Below are 22,219 nucleotides of genomic sequence, written 5' to 3' on the forward strand. Positions count from 1 at the left end.
CCCTCCCTTGCCCCAAAATGTGCAGATGAATAGGTTGTCATAAAGCATATTTGATGTTATTTTAGTCAGTGTCTAATATTTTTGTATCACACCCGTATTTCTTAGAGTTCTAAAATATAGCCCTCAAGGCTGGGCACTGTGGCTCACGCCTGTAATCCTAGCACTTTGGGACACCAAGGTGGATGGATCACCTGAGGTCAGGAGTTCAAGACCAGCCTGGCCAACATGGCAAAACCCTCTCTCTACTAAAAATACAAAAATTAGCCAGGCGTGGTGGCACACGCCTGTAATCCCAGCTACTTGGGAGGCTGAGGCAGGAGAATCACTTGAACCTGGGAGGCAGAGGTTGCAGTGAGCCAAGATCACACCACTGCATTCCAGCCTAGGCAACAAGAGTGAAACTCTGTCACAAAAAACAAAAACAAAAACAAAATAGCCCTCAAACCCCTACATTATTCCAAACTCTGATAATGTAACAATGAATATCCATTCTTTATTCTTTTTAAAAATATATTCATTCTTTCAACAGCATTTATCCAACAGTGAGGCAACGGGTTAGTTATCCCCTCAATGCCCATTGTCTCCTTCTTCCACTTTAGCTGGGCTCATGGCCACCCACCCACAGATGGTATTTCCTAGTATCCTAGGTGTGGCCACATGACTACATTTATCAGAATGGAATGTCAGTGAAATCTCCAACTATATTGTAAATTCCTGATGATCAGAAACCCTGTCTAACATATATTTTATTTCCAACAGTACCCATCCAGTATTATGTTAATAAATGTTTGTTGATCTAGCTTTTTATCTTGACTAATGTTTCATCTATACTATATATTTTGCATCAGAAATAAATTTTATGATTCTAGAAACATGAAAAAGAATAGAATGTAAATGGAAGTAATGTGTACAACTTACAAATCATTTACTTCACAGGAAATTGCTTGCTCTCCATTTTTGCTCTACTCCTCTTCCTAAAAACTGAAATAGGGTTGTGGAGCTGACACAGCTTCAACCATGTAGAAAAGACTAGGGAATGTCAGAGCAGCACAGTGAAAGAAACAGATTCTGAATGACTTCACATGCTGAGGTACCCCACCAGTGTAGATGCTTACATTCCTCTAACATGTTACATACAAGAGAATTAAACTTCAGCCATATTTAAGCCACTTAATTTTTTGGTTTCTTTGTCACAGTAGCTTAGCTGGACCCTAGTTAATATAAACATTTATTCAATGTCTTTTGAGCGTTTACTATGTGACAAGAACTGTCTTCTGGGTAAACATAAAGTGGCGAATAAGCGGAAAAGCTCCCAGGACACAGGTTGCTTATAGTCTAGAACAGGGGTGTCCAAGCTTTTGGCTTCCTGGGGTCACATTGGAAGAAGAAGAATTGTCTTGGGCCACACATAAAATACACTAACACTAATGATACCTGATGAGCTAAAAATATATATCACAAAAAAAACTCATAATGTTTTAAGAAAGTTTACAAATTTGTATTGGGCCACATTCAAAGCCATCCTGTGCTACATGCAGCCCATAGGCCATGGGTTGGACAAGCTTGCTCTAGAAAGTGATATTAACAAAAAATGTAAAACTAAATTTTTAAACTGCGCTAAGTATGAAAAGGAAACAAAGAGAATGCTGAAGTAGAATATAACAGAGAAGGATACATTCTGAGTGGAATAGTCCACTAAGGCCTCCCTGAGAAAGCATCATTTAGCTAAGGCCTCAAGGTCATAGAAAGAAATGGAGAGAGGGAGTCCATTCTAGCACGCAAAGAAAGACCCAAGGCAAGAAAGAGCTTGGCTCTTTGAATCAAGCTCAGCCACTCACCTAACACAATTATAGATGCTCAATCACGGTCTCCACAGATGCCTTCATGACATTCTCAAATAAAGAAAGAAAGTAGAGAGAGAGAAGAGAAGAAAGAGGAAAGGTAAGAAAAAAAAAAGAAATTTCTAGTCAATCAAACCAGTTAGGGAAAAGAGTAGAGAGTGTTATTAAGAATGAGCGCTTGGGAGTCAGGCAGCTGAGTTTAAAAGTGGACTTTGACATTTCACAGCTGGGTGACCTCTCATCTTTGGTTTCCTCTTCTGTAAAATGTGGGTTATAATGGCACCTACACCTCATAAGGTTGTGAAGAGGATTTAAATGAGTCAATCCATGTGAAGTACTTAGCACAGTGCCCAGCACAATGTAAGTGATCAACAAGTGTCAACTACTGCTATACATATAGGAGCTTCAGAAGAATAAATACTCAAGCTGATACGATGGGAAGGCTTTAAAATAAAATAGAAAATAAATTATGCTCTCCAACTCAGCTGGATAAATTTGTGTTTTCTTGGTGGGTAAAGAAAAGGGCCATCATTCACTCTTTTTATATATTTGTATAGGTTTAACAAGGCAAGAGAGTATGCATCAAAATAAACCAAAGCTAGGCAAAGAGAAAAAATGGAATATGAAGAAGCTGGCTTCTGGTCCACCTTCTATAGATACTTACTAAATCATATAGTCCAATTTTCCTCCCTTAATTCCAGACCACAGTCCACAGGCCCCAAAACATTTCAAAGCTCAATTATTTGGTATATTATATGGTACACATATCAGGTTTCTTAGTTGTAAGCAACAGCAACTGACTATGGGTGTTTTAATTGGAGCAGGAACAGATGGGTAGCTCAGAACATTGCTACAAAGACTGGGAATCAAGCTTGAAAAATGAAAAGCGTGGCAGTCAGATCTAGGGCTAACTGTTACCACAAAGCCAGGCTGGTGAGTAGACAACTGCTTCTGCCCCAAACCTCATGCTGTCACCTGCACTGTCAAGCCACTAGACCTGGTCACTACTGGATGCCATCTTTAGCTCCTTTATCATGGCTGTGCTAGAAATAGGTGACTCTGCTGAGAAAGAGAGGATATGGACTTCTCAGACTTATAATGAAAAATTCTCTAAACATAAAAGGTTCAGACAGTAGCAAACCTCATCAAAAAAGAAAAAAGAAGCCGGGGGCAGTGGCTCATGCCTGTAATCCCAGCACTTTGGGAGGCTGAGGTGGGTGGGTTGCCTGAGATCAGGAGTTCAAGACCATCCTGGCCAACATGGTGAAACCCCATCTCTACCAAAAATACAAAAATTAGCCAGGCGTGGTGGTGGACTTCTGTAATCCCAGCTACTCAGGAGGCTGAGACAGGAGAATCACTTGAACCCAGGCAGCGAGGTTGCAGTGAGCCAAGATCAGGCCATTGCACTCCAGCCTGGGTGACGAGAAACTCCATCTCAAAAAAATAAAAATGAACTTTATTCTATGTGTATATAGTCATATATGTTTTATTGTACAAAACTAAGATCATATTGTATACACAGGTTGAGTATTACATATCTGAGATGCTTGGGACAAAAGTGTTTCAGATTTCAGATTTTTTTGGATTTTGGAACATTTGCATATGCCTAACGAGATATCTTGAGGATGGAACCCACATCTAAACACAAAATTCATTTATGTTTCATGTACATATTATACACATAAGCCTAAAGGTAATTTTGTGCAATATTTTAAATAACTTTTGCGTGAAACAAAGTTTTTGTTAAGTGCTTACATATGGAATTTTCCACTTGTGGTGCCATGTTGACACAAAAAGTTCAAGATTTGGGAGTATTTCAGATTTTGGATTTTTGGATTAGGGATGCTCCATCTGTATAGATTTTAACAACCTAACACCAGGCTTCTAAAATATAAATGTATTTTAAATATGAAGTTAAATTTAGGATTAGTTTTCATTACATTTCTACTTTTGCAGTCCTAAAATATGAGATTTCAACATGTGATAACTGAATGAAATGCATGGGCTGCAAATTCCAACTTTGCTAATCACTCACTATGTAATGGTGAGAAACTTACAGAACTTCCCTAAGTCTCAGTTTCTCCATGTGTAAATGGGAATAATAAAACCCATATAATAAGGTTGCTGTGAGGAAAAACAAGATAATTCATATAAAACCCTTAGCTCAGCATCTAGTGCCAAAAAAAAGTCTTCAGTAAATGTTAACATAAAAATATAAGTTGTCATAATTTTCTGAAGTCTAGATTTTTCTCATAGAAAGAGTACTTTTTTTTTTTTGAGACAGGGTCTCACTCTGTTGCCCAGGCTGGAGTGCAGTGGCACAATCACAGCTCACTGCAGCCTTGATCACCAGGCTCAGGTGATTCTCCCACCTAAGCCTCCTGGGTAGCTGGGACTACAGGCATGTGCCACCACATCCAGCTAATTTTCTGTATTTTTTGTGGAGACAGGGTTTCTCCATGTTGCCCAAACTGGTCTTGAACTCCTGAGGTCAAGTGATCCTCCTGCCTTGGCCTCCCAAAGTGCTGTGATTATAGGCATGAGCCACCGTGCCCCCAACAGGGAAGAGTATATTTTATGTAAGATAATGAACTGCAAGTAAAGTCTTTATGGTTCATCCACGTAGCCAGAATGCCCTCAATTTCCAAGATTCTTGAATCAAACAGTTGACTAGGGAGCTAACATGCCATCTGAGCAGCCTGGGCAGGGCAATTATAAAGCTTGCTCTCTTGATTTTTTTGTCTGTCTCGTCTGGCAAATCATGTAAGGAATTTGTGAAATGGAAGACATAAAATAGATCAACCAGTTTCTCTTTACCCACTGGGCAGGAGAGATCTAAGCCGTTACCCTTCCTATAGGGTTCATGAAAGTAAACAGGAAGGAAAAAACCCTCTGGCCAAATATCTGCTTATTCAAACTTGCTTATTTTTAATAACTTTAAGTTCTTCAATATTTAATGATAACTATAATTAGCATGCTTAATATAGTAATTAATTATTAATGTTATTAATATATCTAGCCTGGAATTAATTTTTGCCTGTTTTATTAAATACGCACTTAAAGTACATATTAAAGATACAACTAAATTTTTTTTCTCACCATTATTGCTGCTAACACCCTTCTGGGCCTCAGTTTCTTCACCTGTACCATGGAGAAGCCAGATTAGATTATTTTAAAAGTCTCTTATTTGATTCTGTGATTGTAGATATAATTAATTAATGTCAGTAATTTTTTTTTTTTGAGTGGGAGTTTTGCTCTTGTTTCCCAGGCGGGAGTGCAATGGCATGGTCTCAGCTCACTGCAACCTCTGCCTCTCAGGTTCAAGCGATTCTCCTGCCTCACCCTCCCGAGGAGCTGGAATTACAGGCGCCTGCCACCACGTACAGCTAATTTTTGTATTTTTAGTAGAGACAAGGATTCACCATGTTGGCCAAGCTGGTCTTGAACTTCTGACCTCAGGAAATCTGCCCGCCTCGGCCTCCCAAAGTGCTGGGATTAGAAGTGTGAACCACCGCGCCCGGCCAATGTCAGTAATTTCTAATGTCGATAATTATCCCAAGTCCTTGTTCACTTATGCAAGTTTTAAAAAAAAGCTGGCGGGGGGCGGGAGGCTGGGTGCAGTGGCTCATGCCTGTAATCCCAGCACTTTGGGAGGCCAAGGCAGGCGGATCACTTGAGGTCAGGAGTTTGAGACCAGCCTGGCCAATATGGTGGAACCCCGTCTCTACTAAAAATACAAAAATTAGCGGGGCGTGGTGGCAGGTGCATGTAATCCCAGCTACTCGGGAGGCTGAGGCAGGAGAATCGCTAGAACCCGGGAGGCGGAGCTTGCAGTGAGCCGAGAACGCGCCACTGCACTCCAGCCTGGGCGACAGACCTAGACTCCGTCTCAAAAGAAAAAAAAAAGTGCTATTGTTAGGAGGGGGAAGCAGAAAGAGTAGGAAGCAGTACTTGGAAACTTTCTAGAAGGAAGTGAGACGAGGCAAGGCGTTAAGGCATTCGACTCAGCAACTGGAGTAGCAGAAGGCATCTGATCTGAGAGGAAAGGCAAGGATGCGTCCCTGAACATCCAATATTCAGAAACCCGCACCGCTACTGTTTAAAACAACTCAATTGAACTAGGAGGAGAATGAATACGTTACTTAATTAAGTACATTCTGAAGATATCTGAGGCATGGGGCGGACAGGGAATCAAATCTCCTTTCCCCTTTCAAATCTTAGAGACAGACGAGGGGCGAGGCCTCTGACCTGGGTTTCCTTCTCTGAGGAAGTGTTGGGTCCCGAAGCCCTCTTCGGGAGAGTCAGGTGGCGGCCCGGGGCAGCTCAGACCGCGCCTCAGGAGCCCTCGAAGCTGGACGACGCTGGCAGAAAGAAACGCGAGGCCTCATTGTCCCCCGAGACAAAGCGGAGCTCTTCGCAGCCTCGGGGACCTGTCCGGACTCACTTTCCCTTCCCTCCGAAACCACCCACCGACGCGGGCCGGGAAACGCTCAGGCCCAAGGTGGGCTCTGAGCGCGAACCAGGGAAGAGCCCGGATGCTGCTCCTTTCCCGCCCCGGACCGGCGCAGGTCCATCCAGAGGCGCGAAGCCTGCAGGCCAGGGAAGAGCCCGGATGCTGCTCCCTTCGTGCTCTGCCTGGGGCCCAGGAAGCAGGAGAAACGGAACGGCGGCGTTGGGTCAAGAACTCAGAGGGTGAAGGCTGGGAAGCCAAGGAAGGAAAGCCGTCCTGACCTCGGCGTCGGGGCTCCTCTACAACCCCGCAGGGTCGCGAAGGTCCTGCGGCATCTCCTCTCGCAGTTGCCGCAGCCTAGCCGGCCGGGGGCAGGCGCTGGTGCCCCCCGCCCGCTCCCCGCAGCCCCAGCAGAGCCGGAGTTCCCGCGGCCGCCGCTGCCCGAGCGACTCGATCGCCCGAGCCGACCTCTTCCCAAGCCTTGGACAGCTGACCCCTGCGCATCCTAAAGGAAAGACCCCATCTGTTCCTCAGAATGGGAAAATTCCCGTGCATACTTTGCCAGAACCGTGTTGCTGATATTTCGGGGGTTGGGGGTTGGGGGTACCATTTTAAATCGTGGCTTTCTGCATTCTTGTTACGGTTCTGTGGCGACTTAGAACGAAGTGGGTCGTAAATCGTAAAAATGTCCAACGCGGCTAAAACGTGTCCCAGTTTGAAAAGAAAAGTCGCTCAATAATTTTTCTTTTATTTTCTGTTGCAAGCATTTGTGTATTTTTTCCCAACCGATTAACCACACAAGCCTAAATGAAAATACAAAAAATCTGATTTATATAGATTAACCTTGTGATTAGACGTTTTACCAACAGGTTTTTAATACAAGAGTAAAATGTAATGGGCTGATTAAAAATAGAGACACGTGTTTTAGTTGTGTTTGAACATGTTGCAAAAAGAGACATTGGTCTTTTCATTTTTTCCAGTAAACTCAAAATGCAGTCATTTAAGGATGTTTTGCAGGATATGATGAGGGTTTAGAGTTGCCTAAGGAAAAAAAGTGTTTAGAGGCTAGCGCCTACTGAACATACTTGTTTAATTGATATTTTGTTTGTAGTTCTGCTATCAAAGGTCAGCTAGCTGTATTTGATGGCTGGTGCTATTAAAAATAAGGCACTAAAACGCTGAGGATTCCAGCTCACCTCTTCAAACACTGACAACCATTGATGTCCCTTTGGGCATCAGGTTCTGCTGAGATCAGTAGGATCCCATGGGGATGAGATGGAGGAGAATGTGGAAAGTTGTATTGCAAGGAGACTTTATGTTAATAGTTTGGGCTTGGGTGTGTGTGTGTGTGTGTGTGTGTGTGTGTGTTAGGTACATGAGTGAGTCTTGGAAAAAATTAAGATATGTGAGTCAGAACAATTTAGAAGGTATGCTGCGCCACAAACTAGCCAGAAAAAGCAAACACATTTTTAAAAGGTTCAGAGTTAGAACCCCTCCTGGAATGTCCCTTGCATCTTGAAGCCCCTTCTAGATGATACTTCTTGACAATTTAATGGAGGTCGAATTTGTGTGTAGGCAACTCCTCTTTCATTTATTCTTTCCCATCCAAGTTTAAAAACAAAACAGAAATATATGTGTGTGTGTTGAATTTTACTTGCCCTCCAGATTTTTATTTTTATATTTTAAGAACATATGTATTTAAAGGTAAGTAGCACATTTTATTATTCAAACAAGATGGCAGAAGCATTCAACTCAGAGGTTGTTTCAAAGATTCGGTATTCCTAATGGCCTCAAAGTCAAGGACTTGACTGAGTGGGTGGCCAGTAAAGCAGAAATGGAAAAATAAATCATATCTAGTCTGAAACAAATTACATGGAATAAATCAGGGAGGGACAAAATTGAATCAGGACTTTAGAATTTAAAAGTGCACTGGACTCAGGTTCTAAGCTGCCCTGTTTTTTTATTTAGGAAGTAAGAGTATGGATACTGACTGTGCTCTCAGTCAAACCAATCCACCTCTGGGTGCCTTTTTCTGATCCATAGAGTGAGAGATTAGGGATGTGGGTCCCATTCAATTCTGGTCATTTAGGCACAAGGAGTCCTAAGGCAGAATTTTTGTGTGTTCTCACAAATGCAGGCACAAAGGGGACTTATCTAAGGCAGAGGGTCACCAAAGTTGACCAGTGACTAGCTTATCCCAATAGTGGCATGCTAACTAAAGTGTGTTCTTGTATGTACTGAAAAAGCCATAGCGTTTCTTTTACAGCCCCATCCAATATAAAGAAAGATGTTGTTCATGCACTAATTTCAGTATTTTTAAGCACAGGAGTTGCCTGTCTCTCAAAATAAATTAAAGCCTGAAATGCCTAGAGCTTCTACTTTAAGAATGATTATTCTTAAGGAGGAAACACAAACAGCAGTGACCATTTTTCACAGACGTGCTCAGCCATCAGGAAAGCTTAATAAATCCCTATTTAGTATGCATTTATGCAGTGATTACATGAACTTTGACTTCTGAAGAGCTGTAGCAATTAGCTTCAGTGTCTAGCATCTTCTACTCACCATTCCCCACTGGCTTCCTTGTGTCTTCCTTTTTCATCTCTCAATACTTCATGCATTAAGAAGGCGTAAAATTTAAAAGTTGACTTTCCACCTGAGGTATTTGCTTCTGCGCAAGCCAATTCTCCCTCCCCCCTTTCCCACTCAACAGCCATCTCAGATGGATATTGGGGCTCTGATTGTCAATATTACTCAAACACAAATGGATTTCAATTCAATCTTGCCCTGTACTTTCACAAAGATAAACTCTAATGGCCCAAAGAGCTTCATTTCATAGCTCGTGGCATCTGAAATAAATCAGATATCTTCTGTCAGACTAATTTAACATTTTAACAATATTTGATGTAATTTATTTAAAGTCAAATGAAACCGAATGGATTGGCAGAAAACTAGAGGAGGGGGCAGGAGAAGGGCAGCTGGAAGCTTCCAAAAAACAAAAAAGAAAAAAAGGAAGAAAAGAAAAGAACCAAGAGGGGAGAGGAAAGTGTTTTAAGTTTCTAGTAAACATTGTTTAGCAAAAGAATAATAGGAAAGTTGCCCCTTTTCCAAAGAGGGATGGAACTATAATTGTTGCCTTTAGTTGAGAGCTCAGATAAACTGCTGGGACTCATTCTAAAGTGACCCATCACTGCATTCATCTCTTCTTGAACTTTCGGTGAACCTGAGATTAAACAGGGGTGAGCAGCTAAGCAGTTTGTTGTTAGCAGCCTTTTCAACAACCCTTTCAGACTGAGTAAATATTGATCGGTTTGAATCTGATTGCCCCAGAGGAAAACACCACCGCATTTGAATAGCCTCCAAAAGTAAACTTTAAAAGGTGAAACCCAGAGCAGACTTCAGAGCCAAAGCAAGACCTCAACTCAGCCTAGTTTGGGAACACTCTGTATTTGGGGAGTACTGTGGATAAATGTAGAGGAAGTGAGGAAAAAAACATTGGAAAACTAGAATTTTGTATCGCAGTTATCCCAGGTGCCTAACTGAGACCCTTGTTTCCTTTGTAAATGTATCAATAAAATGTTATTTTCAGTTTTCCCACTCTGTGTTGTTTCAGTTACCATTGCTGTCATTTTTCAAGTAGCTAACTGTGCTCCTTAGAGACCAAAGCAGAAAGAGAGAGACCTTGAAATAGGATGTGTTAAGCGCCTTTGATTTAATCGATTGAGACAGCTAAAAAGATACAAATGTTTTCCTTGTTGAAAGGTGTATTAATGTTTCCTAAATGCATTGCTTGTTAACTGATTTATTCCATGACCTAGAGAAAGCTAGAGATGGTTAGCCATAATTTATTGTTCTCTCTCGCTGCCACATTAAACCAGCATCTTAAAGACTGGAATCTCTGGGATTCCAGCGGATCTCGCCCTGCTTTTAGATATTGAAATGGAGTCAATGGCATGCAAATGACACTTTAACACATTAAAGTATTTGGAAGCCAGCCATCTGTTTTGCTGTGTGGCCCTACACTAATAAACAAAAGATACAGTATAAGGCCAGGCAGGAAATGAAAGAAAGGGTTGACCGTCTTTGAAGTTCTTCTCCATCCACTTGAGTCTTTTACAGGCAACCTCAGAACCCAGCAGCTGAGGGGAGGGCACCCAGTGCCCTTGATATGGCCGCAGCAACTGCACCGCAAAGTTCAGCCTTCTCTTCTTTGACAGGGAAGTGCAGGAATTCTCACAAGTGCCCTAGACGGCCTGCAAATTCCAAATTTTTGTAGGGTTTTTCTCCTCCAGCCCGTCCTTTGTAAAACACCCTTTGGGGAGGAAGGAAGTCATCTGTCTGTGTTTGTTTTCAATGCTGTAAATTTTCTGCTGTACTGTTGGGCTAAATAAAATGCCTCCAAAAATGTGTGAAAGTAAAGGAAAGCAATAAAGAGGCCTGGGAGGAGAGCCACTTTGAACTCTATCATTTGCTGGCTTCCTCTTTTGAGAGCAGATACATACCTTGGTCAGAAACAACTTGGATATTGAAAGACTTCAGGGTAGCTTCCACAAGTTCACCTGGAAGTACCTGTTGAGCCCAGAGAAGAAAATGACTTTTTTTTTCTGGGTTATGTGGCATGGAATTAGAACTGTGGATCCTTTACAGCCATGACGGCTATGAAATCAAAGCTGAGTCTGAAGGGAATAAGATGTGCAACCCAGAGATGGGGAAGAAGGGGGGAAGAACCGCAGGAAGGGATGGATGTTGACAGGAAGAATGGGGGAAGGGATGCAAGGGTTTACTAAAAACACTCCATTTCAAGGGTGGAATATATCGGAACTCTGCCTGACAATCCAAAAAGAAGGAAGAGGAGTGGAATAAGGGCCCTATCCTCACAACAACTTTATACTGGAGCTAATTAAATGTGAATCTCTTAGCTCTTGGTTCACTGATGTGAGGAAAGACTGACTGAAGACAGTTTTGGCTTTTGAAGGGAGTTCTGTTTATACATACGTCACCATCCAGTTGGAGGTGAAAAGGTTAGCACTTGACCCAGGAAGTATCCATGTTTGTTTCAAAAATAAATCTGCTTCATAAGTTTCTTCATCGGTCTTTTTTTCCATTATGAGCTTTGATTATAATAAAGGAGCTGTTATTAACTTTTATTCAAGAAAAGGCCCATCTCTTTGAAAATATTTATCACCCTTCTCCCTTTCCCCTCATGAAATGTGCCAACTTCATAGGAATTAACAAATTGTAGCCCAGCCAAATACACGGATGCTTAAGCATACCTGAAACTTGAGTATATTTATTTATTACAGACATCCTAAGACCCGTAAACTCTGCTCTGGATCATATCACTCCAGGATCTCAGAGCTGTTCATGATTGTACAGGAAAGGGGGAATATCATAGGCTCACAAAGGATAACTGACAGAACTCAGTGTGGTACTTTGGGGACATCAAACATTGTGCGACATGCAAAAGACTATTCACGAATAACACAAAATATACATTCATTGTGCCATCCATCACATTAACAATTGAGCTGAAAATACATTATATCCAGCTAAGATAACTGTGGAAGGAAGAAATTGGTTTGAATAATACTTTTAGGTTCTGAATAACCCAGCACAAATTTTAAACAGAGGGTGGCCCGAGAAGAAAGGGGTAGAGATTGGGAAAGACTTAGCACAGGAAGCCGGGTTTCTGAAGTTTGTGCTCTGCAGGGCTTCTTAACTGTAAGAACAAATCAAGGCTACCCTCTGAGGCATCTGATTGGGTTTAAATGAGGGAATTTTTTCTTTCACCTATAAAATTGTACCAGTTTAGAGAGTTTGCCCACCCTGTTTTAGTAACCTAAACATTTCTAGAAAATCTGTATAAAGATAAATCTCTTAGGACAAAGTATTTACAACCAGCAAACTCACACACATGAAAATGACTTAAATTAAGGGATGAATTAATTGTGTAAACATATAGTGCATCTCTTCTTCCTGAGCTCCTGGACTCGCCTTTCGCTATATCCTACTTTCAAGGACAAGGGAGGGGAGAGCTGTACATATAATTAGATAAAAGATGAGAAGATTCCTTCTGGCATGTTTCTGTCGGCAAAGGGAACTATTTTCCAAAAGGTCATCTGAAAGGAACAGTAGGTTCTGTGAATTCTCCTAAAAGCAGGAGGGATGTTAAGGCCCACCAGAAAATGTATGCTGGCACCCAATCTGGATGAAGGTGTTAACCCCGCACCAAGTCTCTGGTCCAGAATTATCTGCAAACATATTATCCTGGCCAGGAGCTCCCCAGATAGGATTAGAAAGGAAGAAAGAGACTGTAAATGGAAAGAAAGATAAGCTAAGCATGTGCTTTGGGTAAGAAGTCCCAGCCCAAGGAGATGCCTGGGCTGTTGTCTGGGGCTGGAGCCGCCTCAGTGGGAGGTAGTCAGAGTGTCTGAGGTAGAAGACCCCGGGGAAGGAACGCAGGGCGAAGAGCTGGACTTCTCTGAGGATTCCTCGGCCTTCTCGTCGTTTCCTGGCGGGGTGGCCGGAGAGATGGGCAAGAGACCCTCCTTCTCACGTTTCTTTTGCTTCATTCGGCGGTTCTGGAACCAGATCTTCACTTGGGTCTCGTTGAGCTGCAGGGATGCAGCGATCTCCACCCTGCGGGCGCGCGTCAGGTACTTGTTGAAGTGGAACTCCTTCTCCAGTTCCGTGAGCTGCTTGGTAGTGAAGTTGGTGCGCACCGCGTTGGGTTGACCCAGGTAGCCGTACTCTCCAACTTTCCCTGGGGCAAAGTGGGAAGCCATGAGACGGAAATGTAAAAATTTTAAAATCGACTTGAGATTCCCCACACGCTTCATGGCAACACTCAGGTAAAGAAAAGATCAAGAACTCAGCACAAATCGGGCTGTGGAGGGTGAGTGATGAGGTGTAAAGTGTTAACCTGATGTAAACCATTAGCATGGTCAGACCGGTGATTAATGGAGCCTTAAGATATTAACAGAACACTACCGTCACAATAACCACCCCCACATACTTCCTATTTCCCAAATGTATAAAATCCTTGAAAACACACCAATCCCTGAGACTTCTTTGCCCCAACACCTCTGGGCACCCTCTCCATGCACTACAACACTAGTCTGATACAAAAGCCTTAAAAAAAAAATCATTATTAATTTCCTTGGAAATTAAGCATACCAGCTCCTTCCAGAATAATCAAGGAGCATCCACCAACCAGCAGGACTGACCTGTTTTGGGAGGGTTTCTTTTGACTTTCATCCAGTCAAAAGTCTGCGCTGGAGAAGATGTCTCCGATGCAGGGGAGCGACAGGCTTCTTGGTGGCTGGCGTGGAGAGGGGACAAGGAGTTATTATACGTAGCCAGGGCCAGGCTCTGGTGCTCCTGTCCATATGAGTGGTGAATGTATTGAGGCGAGCCCACCGCGCCCCCAGCATAACCCTGGTGGTGGTGGTGATGCTGGACCATGGAAGATGAGAGATTTCCAGAGTAAACAGCGGGAGCGCACTGGGGGTACCCACCACTTACGTCTGCTTCCTGATTTAACGCGTAGGGGCTGTAAGGCGCACTGAAGTTCTGTGAGCCATAGCTTGGACCACAACTCGAGTGGGAGTAGGACACCCCCAGGTTCCCGGAAGTCTGGTAGGTAGCCGGCTGGGGGTGGTGATGGTGGTGGTGGTGGTGGTGGTGGGGCGAACCGATCTGCACCCCCCTGCCCATTAGGAAGCGGTCGTCGCCGCCGCAACTGTTGGCACTGACCGCGCACGACTGGAAAGTTGTAATCCCATGGTCCGAGGGGTAGGCTCGGGCTGGGCAGGTCCCCGAGTCGCCACTGCTAAGTATGGGGTATTCCAGGAAGGAGTTCATTCTTGCATTGTCCATCTGTCACTGAGTGACCTGGTCCTGCGAAGCCCGGCGTGACTGTGCCAACTTTCTCACTTCCTCCATGGGGCCGGAGAAGAAAAATGATATGAATGTACAGTGCGCAAGAGGGGGGGCGGGAGGGCGGAGGACGCTGGAGGAGGGGCACGTGACGGTGTCAGCCAATGGCTGAGCCTCCTGCAAAAGTTTGCCGGCTTCCGCAGTGATGGATCACCGTTTCAGTGGCATTTAAATCCCCGGCGCTCCGCCGTCTAGGTGACGCGCAGTCGCCCCCCCAGGCAGCCTAGGCGGCGGCAGCTGCTGCGGCGACTGCAAAGGCCGATTTGGAGTGCTGGAACGAAGAAGAGCAAAAGCTGCCTTCTGCGCGCGCCCGACTCCGCTGCCCGCCCCGCCAGGCCTCCGGGAGGTGGGGGCTGGGAGGCGTCCCCCGCTCCCGCCCCCTCCCCACCGTGCAATGAAAGATGAACTGGCGAGAGGTGAGAAGGGAAGAGGGCTCCCGGCTCTCTCGGGGCGGGAATCAGTGGGCCAGAGCTCGCCGGGTGGCCGCAAGTACGCCGGCCCAGCCCGCAGCGCGCCCAGCCGGAAGGCGGGGAATCCGGCTGACACCGCGCCCCGGGTTCCCAGGTCACCTCCTCTGTTCTGAGGCTGGGCTGGGAGACCGTGGGGCTGTGAGGAGCGCATAGAACCGTGGTGGAGGGCGAGGCTGGGCCACCGGCCCTTCAAGCTCGGAATGGAGGGGGAAGAGCGCAGAGGGCTGGCTGGGAGGAACTTGGGTGGGCGTGAAGGAGACGAGGGCAAGAAAAGAAACTTCCCTTCTTCCAGGAGGGTCTTCGAAACCCTCTCCCCACAGCCCCTCTCGTCATTAGCATGGCAATGAGGAGTTTCTGTAATTCGACTTGGAGGGGCGGATGAGCCCTGGAAACTCAGAGCTCGCCGGAAAAGGCCGGGGGCGGCCGGGCTCTTCTTCCCCACCTTCCCTCTCTCGTCGCTCTCCGCCCCTTTCTCTTTCCCACTCAGTTTTGCACCGGGAGCCCTCCGGGATGCGGAGCTACTCGACCGCCGGATTTTTAGGGGTAGGAGGCGGGGGAGAGAGAGATGACGCTGGCGGACGTGGCCAGCGTGGGGGCCGGGCCGTGCGCTGCAGGCCATCTGCCGGCGCCCCGAGACCCAGGAGCCTCCGCGCTCCCGCGTGGGCCTCACAGGGCCGGTCCACAGCTCCAACATAGTAGCTGAACTCCCTTCGTTGCGTTCCTCTTTTTCTGGAGGGGAATGTTAGAAGAGAGAGAGAGCTTCCTTTTATAACCTTCCTCATTCTGCTGCACGTCTAGAGTGGGTGTGGGGGCTGGCAGGTGGGAGGGGCGGTGGACAAATGGCTGATGGTGGACGGGACACTTTACCCCAACGACACCTCCTCCCCTTTCCAACTGGCTGTGTAGTTGCTTATGAGAACCTTCAAGTCCTTCCCTAGAGAGACACATGCAAATCTGAGCGTCATCCCAGGCCAGGGGTCCTGTTCCTCATCACCCTACTTCCCTGAGGCTGCTGAGGTCGTTAAATTGTTGTTTACTATTAGGTTTCACGTCAACCCTGGGCTTGTAGAGAGAAAAAGCCAAACGGAGACCAAGAATTGATGCAGTCTTGGGTAGGAGAAATCGAGAGCTTGTCCAGGAAGCTTTGCTGTATAAATTATAAGCAATGCTGTATAAATTTTACTCCAACCATGTGTACAATGTTGGAATCAGATGAAATTTATAGTGAATGAATGTATGTGGGTTTGGGGTTTCCACTCCCCTTCAGCCTTTCCTCCCCTGTTAGAACAAGGAAGGTTTTTTTTTTTTTTTCAAGAAAGGTACATTTCAAATATGTTAGTCACCCTTTCAGTCTTCTGTATTCTGTTCTCCACGTACCGAAGTTCCCCCAAACCTGTCCTCTCAAGAGAGAAAACCCATGCTGACTCTGGACTCCCTCAGTAACAATGAAACATTCTCCCCAAACATTTCCTTTCAGAATAGTATTTGTGACTTTGATCCATCCCAAGCATGGTTAAGAGGGAGCACGAGCAGGAAAGGCCCACTTTCTGGGGTTGGGCAGCCACCCCTGCCCCAGTTTCGGCTCCTGGGAATCCTCCGACTGGAGAAGGGGAAAGGCAAGGCAGTCCTCCTGGAGGCGGCTTCCTTGGGAGCACCAGCTTCCAGCGGCGGGGAGAGAAGGCGCTCCTGTGGGAGAGGGGGCAGGATGTGAGTAGGTCGGTGCTGGCTATGCGAGCAATCCTCCCTCCAAGCCTGAGCAAGTCGGTACATTTTCCCCCGCTGCCTCATTCCTGTACCTTGGTTGCCCTCCTCAGCCTGGGTTTGCAGGACCCCCTCGGCTGCAGGGCGCCTGCCACAAAGCCGACCCCGGCAGGAGCCACTCTCTCTGCTAGTTCGCTGCCTCGGCGCTGCTCTCCCTCAGCCTCTCTTCTTCTCTCCTGGCCTCTTTTCTGGGGCATCCTGGGTGGAGTGTTTTTCTTGGGATCACGAGCTTGCACTCGCACACAGGCCCGCAGACACACAGGCCCGGCGGCCGCCCTTCTCCGCTTGCTGTTCCCGGCTCCCCGCAGGCCGGGTGCTCGCAGCCGGGCTGGCTATGCCTCGCCTGGCAGCCCAGAGCGCCGCTTCCCGGGAACGGCACACAAAGGCAGCCTCCCCTGGCCTCTAGCCCTTAGGCTTCTGTAGCTCAGTTCTTTCCCCACACCCCTCCCCCAAGAAATTCTGGGGGCCGTTCCACCGAGTAGGAGATCCTTGGCCCTCTAGGCAAGTAGGTCAGCGCCCCAAGACTGGAGCTGGTCTCTTTCAACGCCTTGGGAGACTGGGTGAAAGGCGAGCTTGGTTACGCTTAAAATGATCGCCTACAAGCGGTTCTCTTGGCTCAAAACGCCTCTTTCAGGGCTCTTATGCTAGAAAGGAAAGGAATAAGGAGGAGACAAAATGACGCCGAGGCCCTGAACTGTTCATGGCATCCGCGGCTCAGCCAAGCTGTTGTTTTAAAAGAGCAATAAAAATGAATTATGACTAAACGCCTTCTAACTTAATGCTTTCGGACGGGGATCCCCGGCAAATAACGTAAGAGGATTTTTATTTGTGCATGTGTTCCTGCAATTGATCTCTTTGATGACATTCTCATTCATAGAAAGCGTTTGATTTATGAGCGTAGGACGAATCGCATCCTGGAGCTGCGCAGCCCTGGCCGCGGCCGGGACGCCCTGCTCCGCGCTGAGCTTGGGGCCAGAAACCAGCCATAGTCCCCACACTCCGCCGCCGCAGCTGGGATTTAGCGGAGGAAGGGGCGAGGGAAGGTAGGGAGCAAACCTATGAAGAAACATCGCGTTGTCATTGGAACTTCCAAGCCTTTGCTGTTAAGAGCCAGGTTCTTAAATCAACCCGCCCCACACACATGTTGCTTACATGCTGCGTTTTCTCACGGTAAGTAAGTAGGCATCAGAAGAGAGCTCAGAAAGGGAAAAATAAACATGGGGAGACCTAACAAGGGAGGGGGGGAAAGCAACAACCCAGTGACACACCCTAGATCACATTTTATTGATATTTCATTTAAAGTGCTTTTCTCTCTCTCTAGAACCTGCGTTAATTTATAACCTAGGGTGTAGAAACACACCATTTTAAATCTCAACTTGCTAACCTGACTTCGAAGCATTAACGATCTATTATTAGCAATGTAAACAGGTTTAAGAATGAAATATTGATTTTTCTGACCCTGAAAAAAAAAAAGAATCCTAGAGTGACTGAACCAGAGGATTGGAAAGAACATTTTCTGGGGTGCATTTTCCAGATAGTAATCACTGTTATGTTTTATTTTTGTTTTTCTCTATCTTTTAGGTCTGTTTTGCCTGAACCCATCAACAGCTGGGAGATTAATCAACCACACTGAAAATGTGGAGGGATTTATGGGGGAGGGGGTTGAAATGTGGATGTTTGAAACAAAAGTGTATAAACAAATGAATTGTTGATAACTTAGTTATTGACCTGGAGACTGGTAGCTTATTAAAGAAACTCCGTGTTACTCATTCCTGGAGTTGGGGGTTTCTGTAGGCACTTTATTTCTCCACTTTCAAGAGCTTGGGCTTGGCCCAAATCTTAGACTGTCCAATTCTGTCTCTATTACCAATTTAAATCTATGGCTTGAACCTGTGCACTGAAAATCAAATCCTTTAAAAAGAAAGAGGAGAAGAAGAAGCAAAAAAGAAAAAAAAAAACACTTATTAGAAGCCCTAGTCATTTTTTGGCTTTCTGTTTTGTTGCTGTCCATTGAAGACTTTGAACATGCCGCCTTAATAAATGTATTAAAATTGAAAAAAGAAGATAAATTGTGACGAATTTTATTTATGAAGTTAGACTAAAAGAAGAAAAAGAAACCGTTATGAGCCTTGAAAAAAGAGGGGGAGAAAAATAAGAAAGCTACTTATAGCAAAGGAGAATTTATTCTACAAAAAATATGCATGACAATGCATCCCAATGTAATACAAAAATAAGAAAGTGAAGATACAATTATATGATCACTTTCTTGCAGGCCTCATATTGCTCTCAGGAATCACATAAAGGGTTGTTGAGTTAGGTTTAAAACAACTAAAACTCCAAAATAATCTGTAAAAGATGGCTCTGTTTGAAACTGGGTCAGGGAATCACTAAACAGAAAATCCTCAACACTTAAAGGAGGGAAGGGGTAGGTCAAGAAGAAAATAAAAAATAAACTCCCAAATAAAAGAAGGCAAAACCACCTGGTCAAAGGAGTTTTTGTTTGGTGATGCTTTGTTTTGCTTTAATGTTTTTAGTAATTCAGATGCTGCAAGTCGATTGTGGTGAGTGTGTCTGTAAAAAAGTCTAAGCTGTCAGCTGAAATATCTACGGGACTGTCGAGGGAACCTGGCAAACTGGGTGAAACTGCATCTGAAAGCTGCAGGCAGGAATCTGTGGAGAAAACGCTAAAGTCCTGCAAAGAGGGGACCTCAAGGGCCTCAGGACTGTCATTGTTTAGGCCAGCTCCACAGTTCTGGCCCATTGTTGACAAGCAGTTGGGAACAGTGGGTGACTGGTGCTGAAAATGTTTCAGATTTTTCTCATTGCTGGTTAAAGGCGAGACTGGGAAACTTTGGGAGTCGCCATTGTGTCCATTGGGAGCCTGCTGCTGAGAGAGGGCATTTTGCTGAAAAGTGTAGCCTTCTCTCTCCAGAAGGGCCCCAGAGACGCTAAGGGCTTGCTCAAAGAGCGTCTTCTCTTCCTCGTCCTCCTCTACTTTCTCGGAGTCCTCAAGGCTTTTACATTTCCCTTCGCTGTTTTGGTTTTCCTTGCACTGGGTCTGCCTCTTGTGCTTCATCCTCCGGTTCTGAAACCACACTTTCACTTGTCTCTCAGTCAAATCCAGCAGCGCTGCAATCTCCACCCTTCGGGGTCTGCAAAGGTACTTGTTGAAATGAAATTCTTTTTCCAGCTCTAGAAGCTGTGTGTTGGTGTAAGCAGTTCTCAGGCGCCGCGATCCCCCGCCGCTGCCATCGGCGATTTCCAGGGATTCTGCGGAAAGGGAAACCAACAAGAGACACACGCACAGTTGGAGGTGGAGGGGTCCGAGCGGGGTTATTCCACTGGAGAATAAATATAGCAGAAAAGATCAACTGCAACAAAATGGCCGCCCCTGGATGCAGTAGAGCTATTGTGCTGCCTTTCCTGGGAGCCCAGCCTGGGCAGACCCCGTCTCCTCCACCTCTATCGAATTCATGCCTGTGGCTCCCCCCAACCTCTTCATCCGGGAGCAAACTTTATATTAGCCACAACACAATTTATAATTAATGCGTCAGCTGCTTAGCTGAGCAAGAGCGATCTATCACTCTTCATTACTGTCAAAAAGCCAAACTCTAGGACAACTAGACAGGAGGAGGTCAATTCCAACTCAAATAAATCATCCCACATTACACAAGTTCGGGAAAGTTTCCCCCCACTTCCTAAAAATATATATGTCTCATTGTAGAGCGCAGGATCCCCTTTCCTCTCCATCAAACCCACTCCTGAACCCACAGGGGCAGGGACAAGGCAACCAAGCATCTCTCCCTCTCCTCCTTCTCTCCCAGCCCACTCTCCCCTCCCCCCACAGCCACTCTCGGGGCAGCCCGGAGAAGGAAGAGGGTCCCAGAGACCTGGGGCCAAGTCTTTGGACTGACCTTTGTGGCTGAGGCAAGCAGGGCCGGTGGCTGCGGCGGTGGCGGCGGCGGCGGCGGCCGGCAGAAGTGCGGTTTTCTTGGCCGCCTTCTTCTCCTTCATCCAGGGGTACTCGGGCGGCTGCAGGGCGCCGGCGGGCACCGGGCTGCCGCGGCTGCCCGCGGGGCTCGGCTTGGGGCGGCCGCCAGCGCCGTGGCGAGGGTGACTGCCGGGGTTCAGGCTGGGAATGGTCTGCTCAAAAGGAGGAGGAATCAGTGTCGAGTGTGAAAGCGTCGAGGTCTTGATTGATGAACTTTGAAATGTATCAGCGACAGGGGGAAAAGATGTCAGGCACTCAGCGAGCGACGGCTGGCTATTGATAAAACCAATCTCTCGCTCAAATTCGTAATTCATGGCCTTCTCCTTGGAGCCCCCTCAGAGAAAAAGTTCCCTCTTTTGGAGGGGCTTTGGGGGGGCAAGGCCTAGGAAAAAGGCGAGCGCAGAGGAAAAAAAAATCTATCATAGAATATCGCTGCTAGGGTGTTTTTTTTCTAATTCACTGATTACAGCCGTATGGGGACCGCGCTACTATTAAACTATTGAATTCATGGAGACAAGGTTGAAATTGGACCGAATTGGCTGTCACATGATTGCTTCTGCCCAATGACAATTTGGGCTTTAATCAAAAGAAGCCACTGTCTGTTTGATTGATCCAAAAAAGTCGGGAAGGAACGCCTCATTGGGGGCCAGCGAGGCTTTATTTACACTTTTTTCAGAGCAAAAATACATATATGTTGGTGTGGGTGGGGATGTCCCGGAGTACGTGGGGGCGAGGGTGCCTGCGTGCCTCCTGATCTGCAAGGATCTATCTAGTGTGTGTGCCTGGGAGTGTGTGTGTGTGTGTGTGTGTGTGAATGTGCGCGAGTGTAAGCCCTGCTGTCGGTCCCGCCGGTGGCTGCCCTCTGCCTCCCCCGCACACTCCGCGCATTGTTTGGGACTGTCGGGAAGACGCCTCGCACCTCACAAATCATTTAAGCACCTCAGTCTGACGCCTGCAGTCATTAACAAAGTAATCCATTAATCTTCAAAGTTTTGACACCCGAGGGCCCTGCGTCCCAGCCACATAAGTTCTGTTAAAGCAGGAGAAAGGAGCAGAGGAAGAGAGGAGATGAGAGAGGGAGAATAAAGAGAGAGGGAAGAAGAGAGAGTTGGAGAGATGGAGAAAGAGAAGACAGAAAAGAGAGAAGAAAAGAAAGATTTTGGTTGGGAGGGGGTCTTCCTTTTCTTTCCCTTTTCCTCCTTCACTTTTCCTAAAAGCAGTTCCTGGATCTCAAAACTGATCTCTCTCGGTCTGTTTTCCTTCCTGTCTGTCCCTTTCCCTCTTTTTCCTCTTCTCCCCCCCTCTCTCTTCTGTCCGCCTCCCCTTCTCCCCTCAGCCTCTCGCCCCCCTCCCAGTGTCCAGCCCAGAGTCTGCGCCCCGGGCCCATTGTTAGCAGGCTATTCCACGGCAGCTTTGCATCTGGCTCCGGCGGGAAGCGGAAAACGGGAGGCGGCTCTCGAAGCTTCCCGACCTTCCTGCGCCATCAACTTCTCAGGAGTGGCTGGAGAAAGATGCATGTGCCAAGCGAGACAACAACCCCAGGTCCATGTGTCCAAATCCCCGTAGCCAGGGCGGCGGCCAGCCAAAGAAATGCCGCCCCGAGCAGGCGCGTGCGGCTCCTGGCATTCTGGGTTTCATACCCGTAGGGCTCGGGTGCGGTGAGTATTTCCGATTTCCAGGAAGTCTGTTGGAAGTTACCAGCAGGGAAAGAGAAGATGCTTGCTCCTCTCTCTCCCTCCCTCTCTCTTTTTTTTCTACCCTTCTTCTT

At 46.3% G+C, this 22,219-nt stretch overlaps 2 protein-coding genes and 2 long non-coding RNA genes across 6 annotated transcripts in view; 1 reads left to right on the forward strand and 3 right to left on the reverse strand.

Annotated features, from left to right (window-relative positions):
• Nucleotides 1-6,614, reverse strand: part of LOC134810419 (uncharacterized) — a 141,646-nt gene extending 135,032 nt beyond the window's left edge. The window contains exon 1 of the long non-coding RNA XR_010158371.1: nt 6,093-6,614. This is a non-coding gene — a long non-coding RNA (uncharacterized LOC134810419). The remainder of the gene's footprint in view (nt 1-6,092) is intronic.
• Nucleotides 6,615-11,563: 4,949 nt separating this feature from the next.
• Nucleotides 11,564-14,350, reverse strand: HOXA1 (homeobox A1). 2 transcript variants are annotated; one of them, XM_063815279.1, is made up of 3 exons: nt 13,816-14,350; nt 13,518-13,612; nt 11,564-13,054 (listed from the first exon to the last, which is right to left on the reverse strand). In XM_063815279.1, the coding sequence occupies exons 1-2, from the start codon at nt 14,167-14,169 to the stop codon at nt 13,553-13,555; spliced, it is 414 nt and encodes a 137-aa protein (XP_063671349.1). In that variant the 5' UTR covers nt 14,170-14,350; the 3' UTR covers nt 11,564-13,054; nt 13,518-13,552. The 2 variants fall into 2 exon arrangements, with proteins under 2 accessions (XP_063671349.1, XP_016801050.1); XM_016945561.4 differs by having other exon boundaries at nt 13,518-14,350.
• Nucleotides 14,351-14,388: 38 nt separating this feature from the next.
• LOC134810527 (uncharacterized) lies at nt 14,389-18,229 on the forward strand. Of its 2 annotated transcripts, XR_010158824.1 has the most exons (3): nt 14,389-14,645; nt 16,177-17,630; nt 18,042-18,229. It is a non-coding gene; the product is annotated as an uncharacterized LOC134810527 (long non-coding RNA). The 2 variants fall into 2 exon arrangements; XR_010158823.1 differs by lacking the exon at nt 14,389-14,645 and having other exon boundaries at nt 14,652-17,630.
• On the reverse strand, nt 17,726-21,549 carry HOXA2 (homeobox A2). Its single transcript, XM_527697.8, has 2 exons — nt 20,375-21,549; nt 17,726-19,730 (listed from the first exon to the last, which is right to left on the reverse strand). Exons 1-2 carry the CDS (start codon nt 20,763-20,765, stop codon nt 18,991-18,993), a joined length of 1,131 nt encoding a protein of 376 aa, XP_527697.2. The 5' UTR covers nt 20,766-21,549; the 3' UTR covers nt 17,726-18,990.
• Nucleotides 21,550-22,219: the final 670 nt, after the last annotated feature.

Source organism: Pan troglodytes, chromosome 6, assembly GCF_028858775.2.
Source record: "Pan troglodytes isolate AG18354 chromosome 6, NHGRI_mPanTro3-v2.0_pri, whole genome shotgun sequence".
NCBI classification, from domain to species: Eukaryota; Metazoa; Chordata; class Mammalia; order Primates; family Hominidae; genus Pan; species Pan troglodytes.

Excerpts from the sequence above, each read along its gene's own strand:
- HOXA1 (XM_016945561.4), bottom strand. The coding sequence starts at position 14,169 with ATGGACAATGCAAGAATGAACTCCTTCCTGGAATACCCCATACTTAGC. Across the intron at positions 13,055-13,517 it reads AAGAAACCCTCCCAAAACAG|GGAAAGTTGGAGAGTACGGC; the intron begins GTCAGTCCTGCT and ends ACTTTGCCCCAG.
- HOXA2 (XM_527697.8), bottom strand. The coding sequence starts at position 20,765 with ATGAATTACGAATTTGAGCGAGAGATTGGTTTTATCAATAGCCAGCCG. Across the intron at positions 19,731-20,374 it reads TGCTTGCCTCAGCCACAAAG|AATCCCTGGAAATCGCCGAT; the intron begins GTCAGTCCAAAG and ends CCCTTTCCGCAG.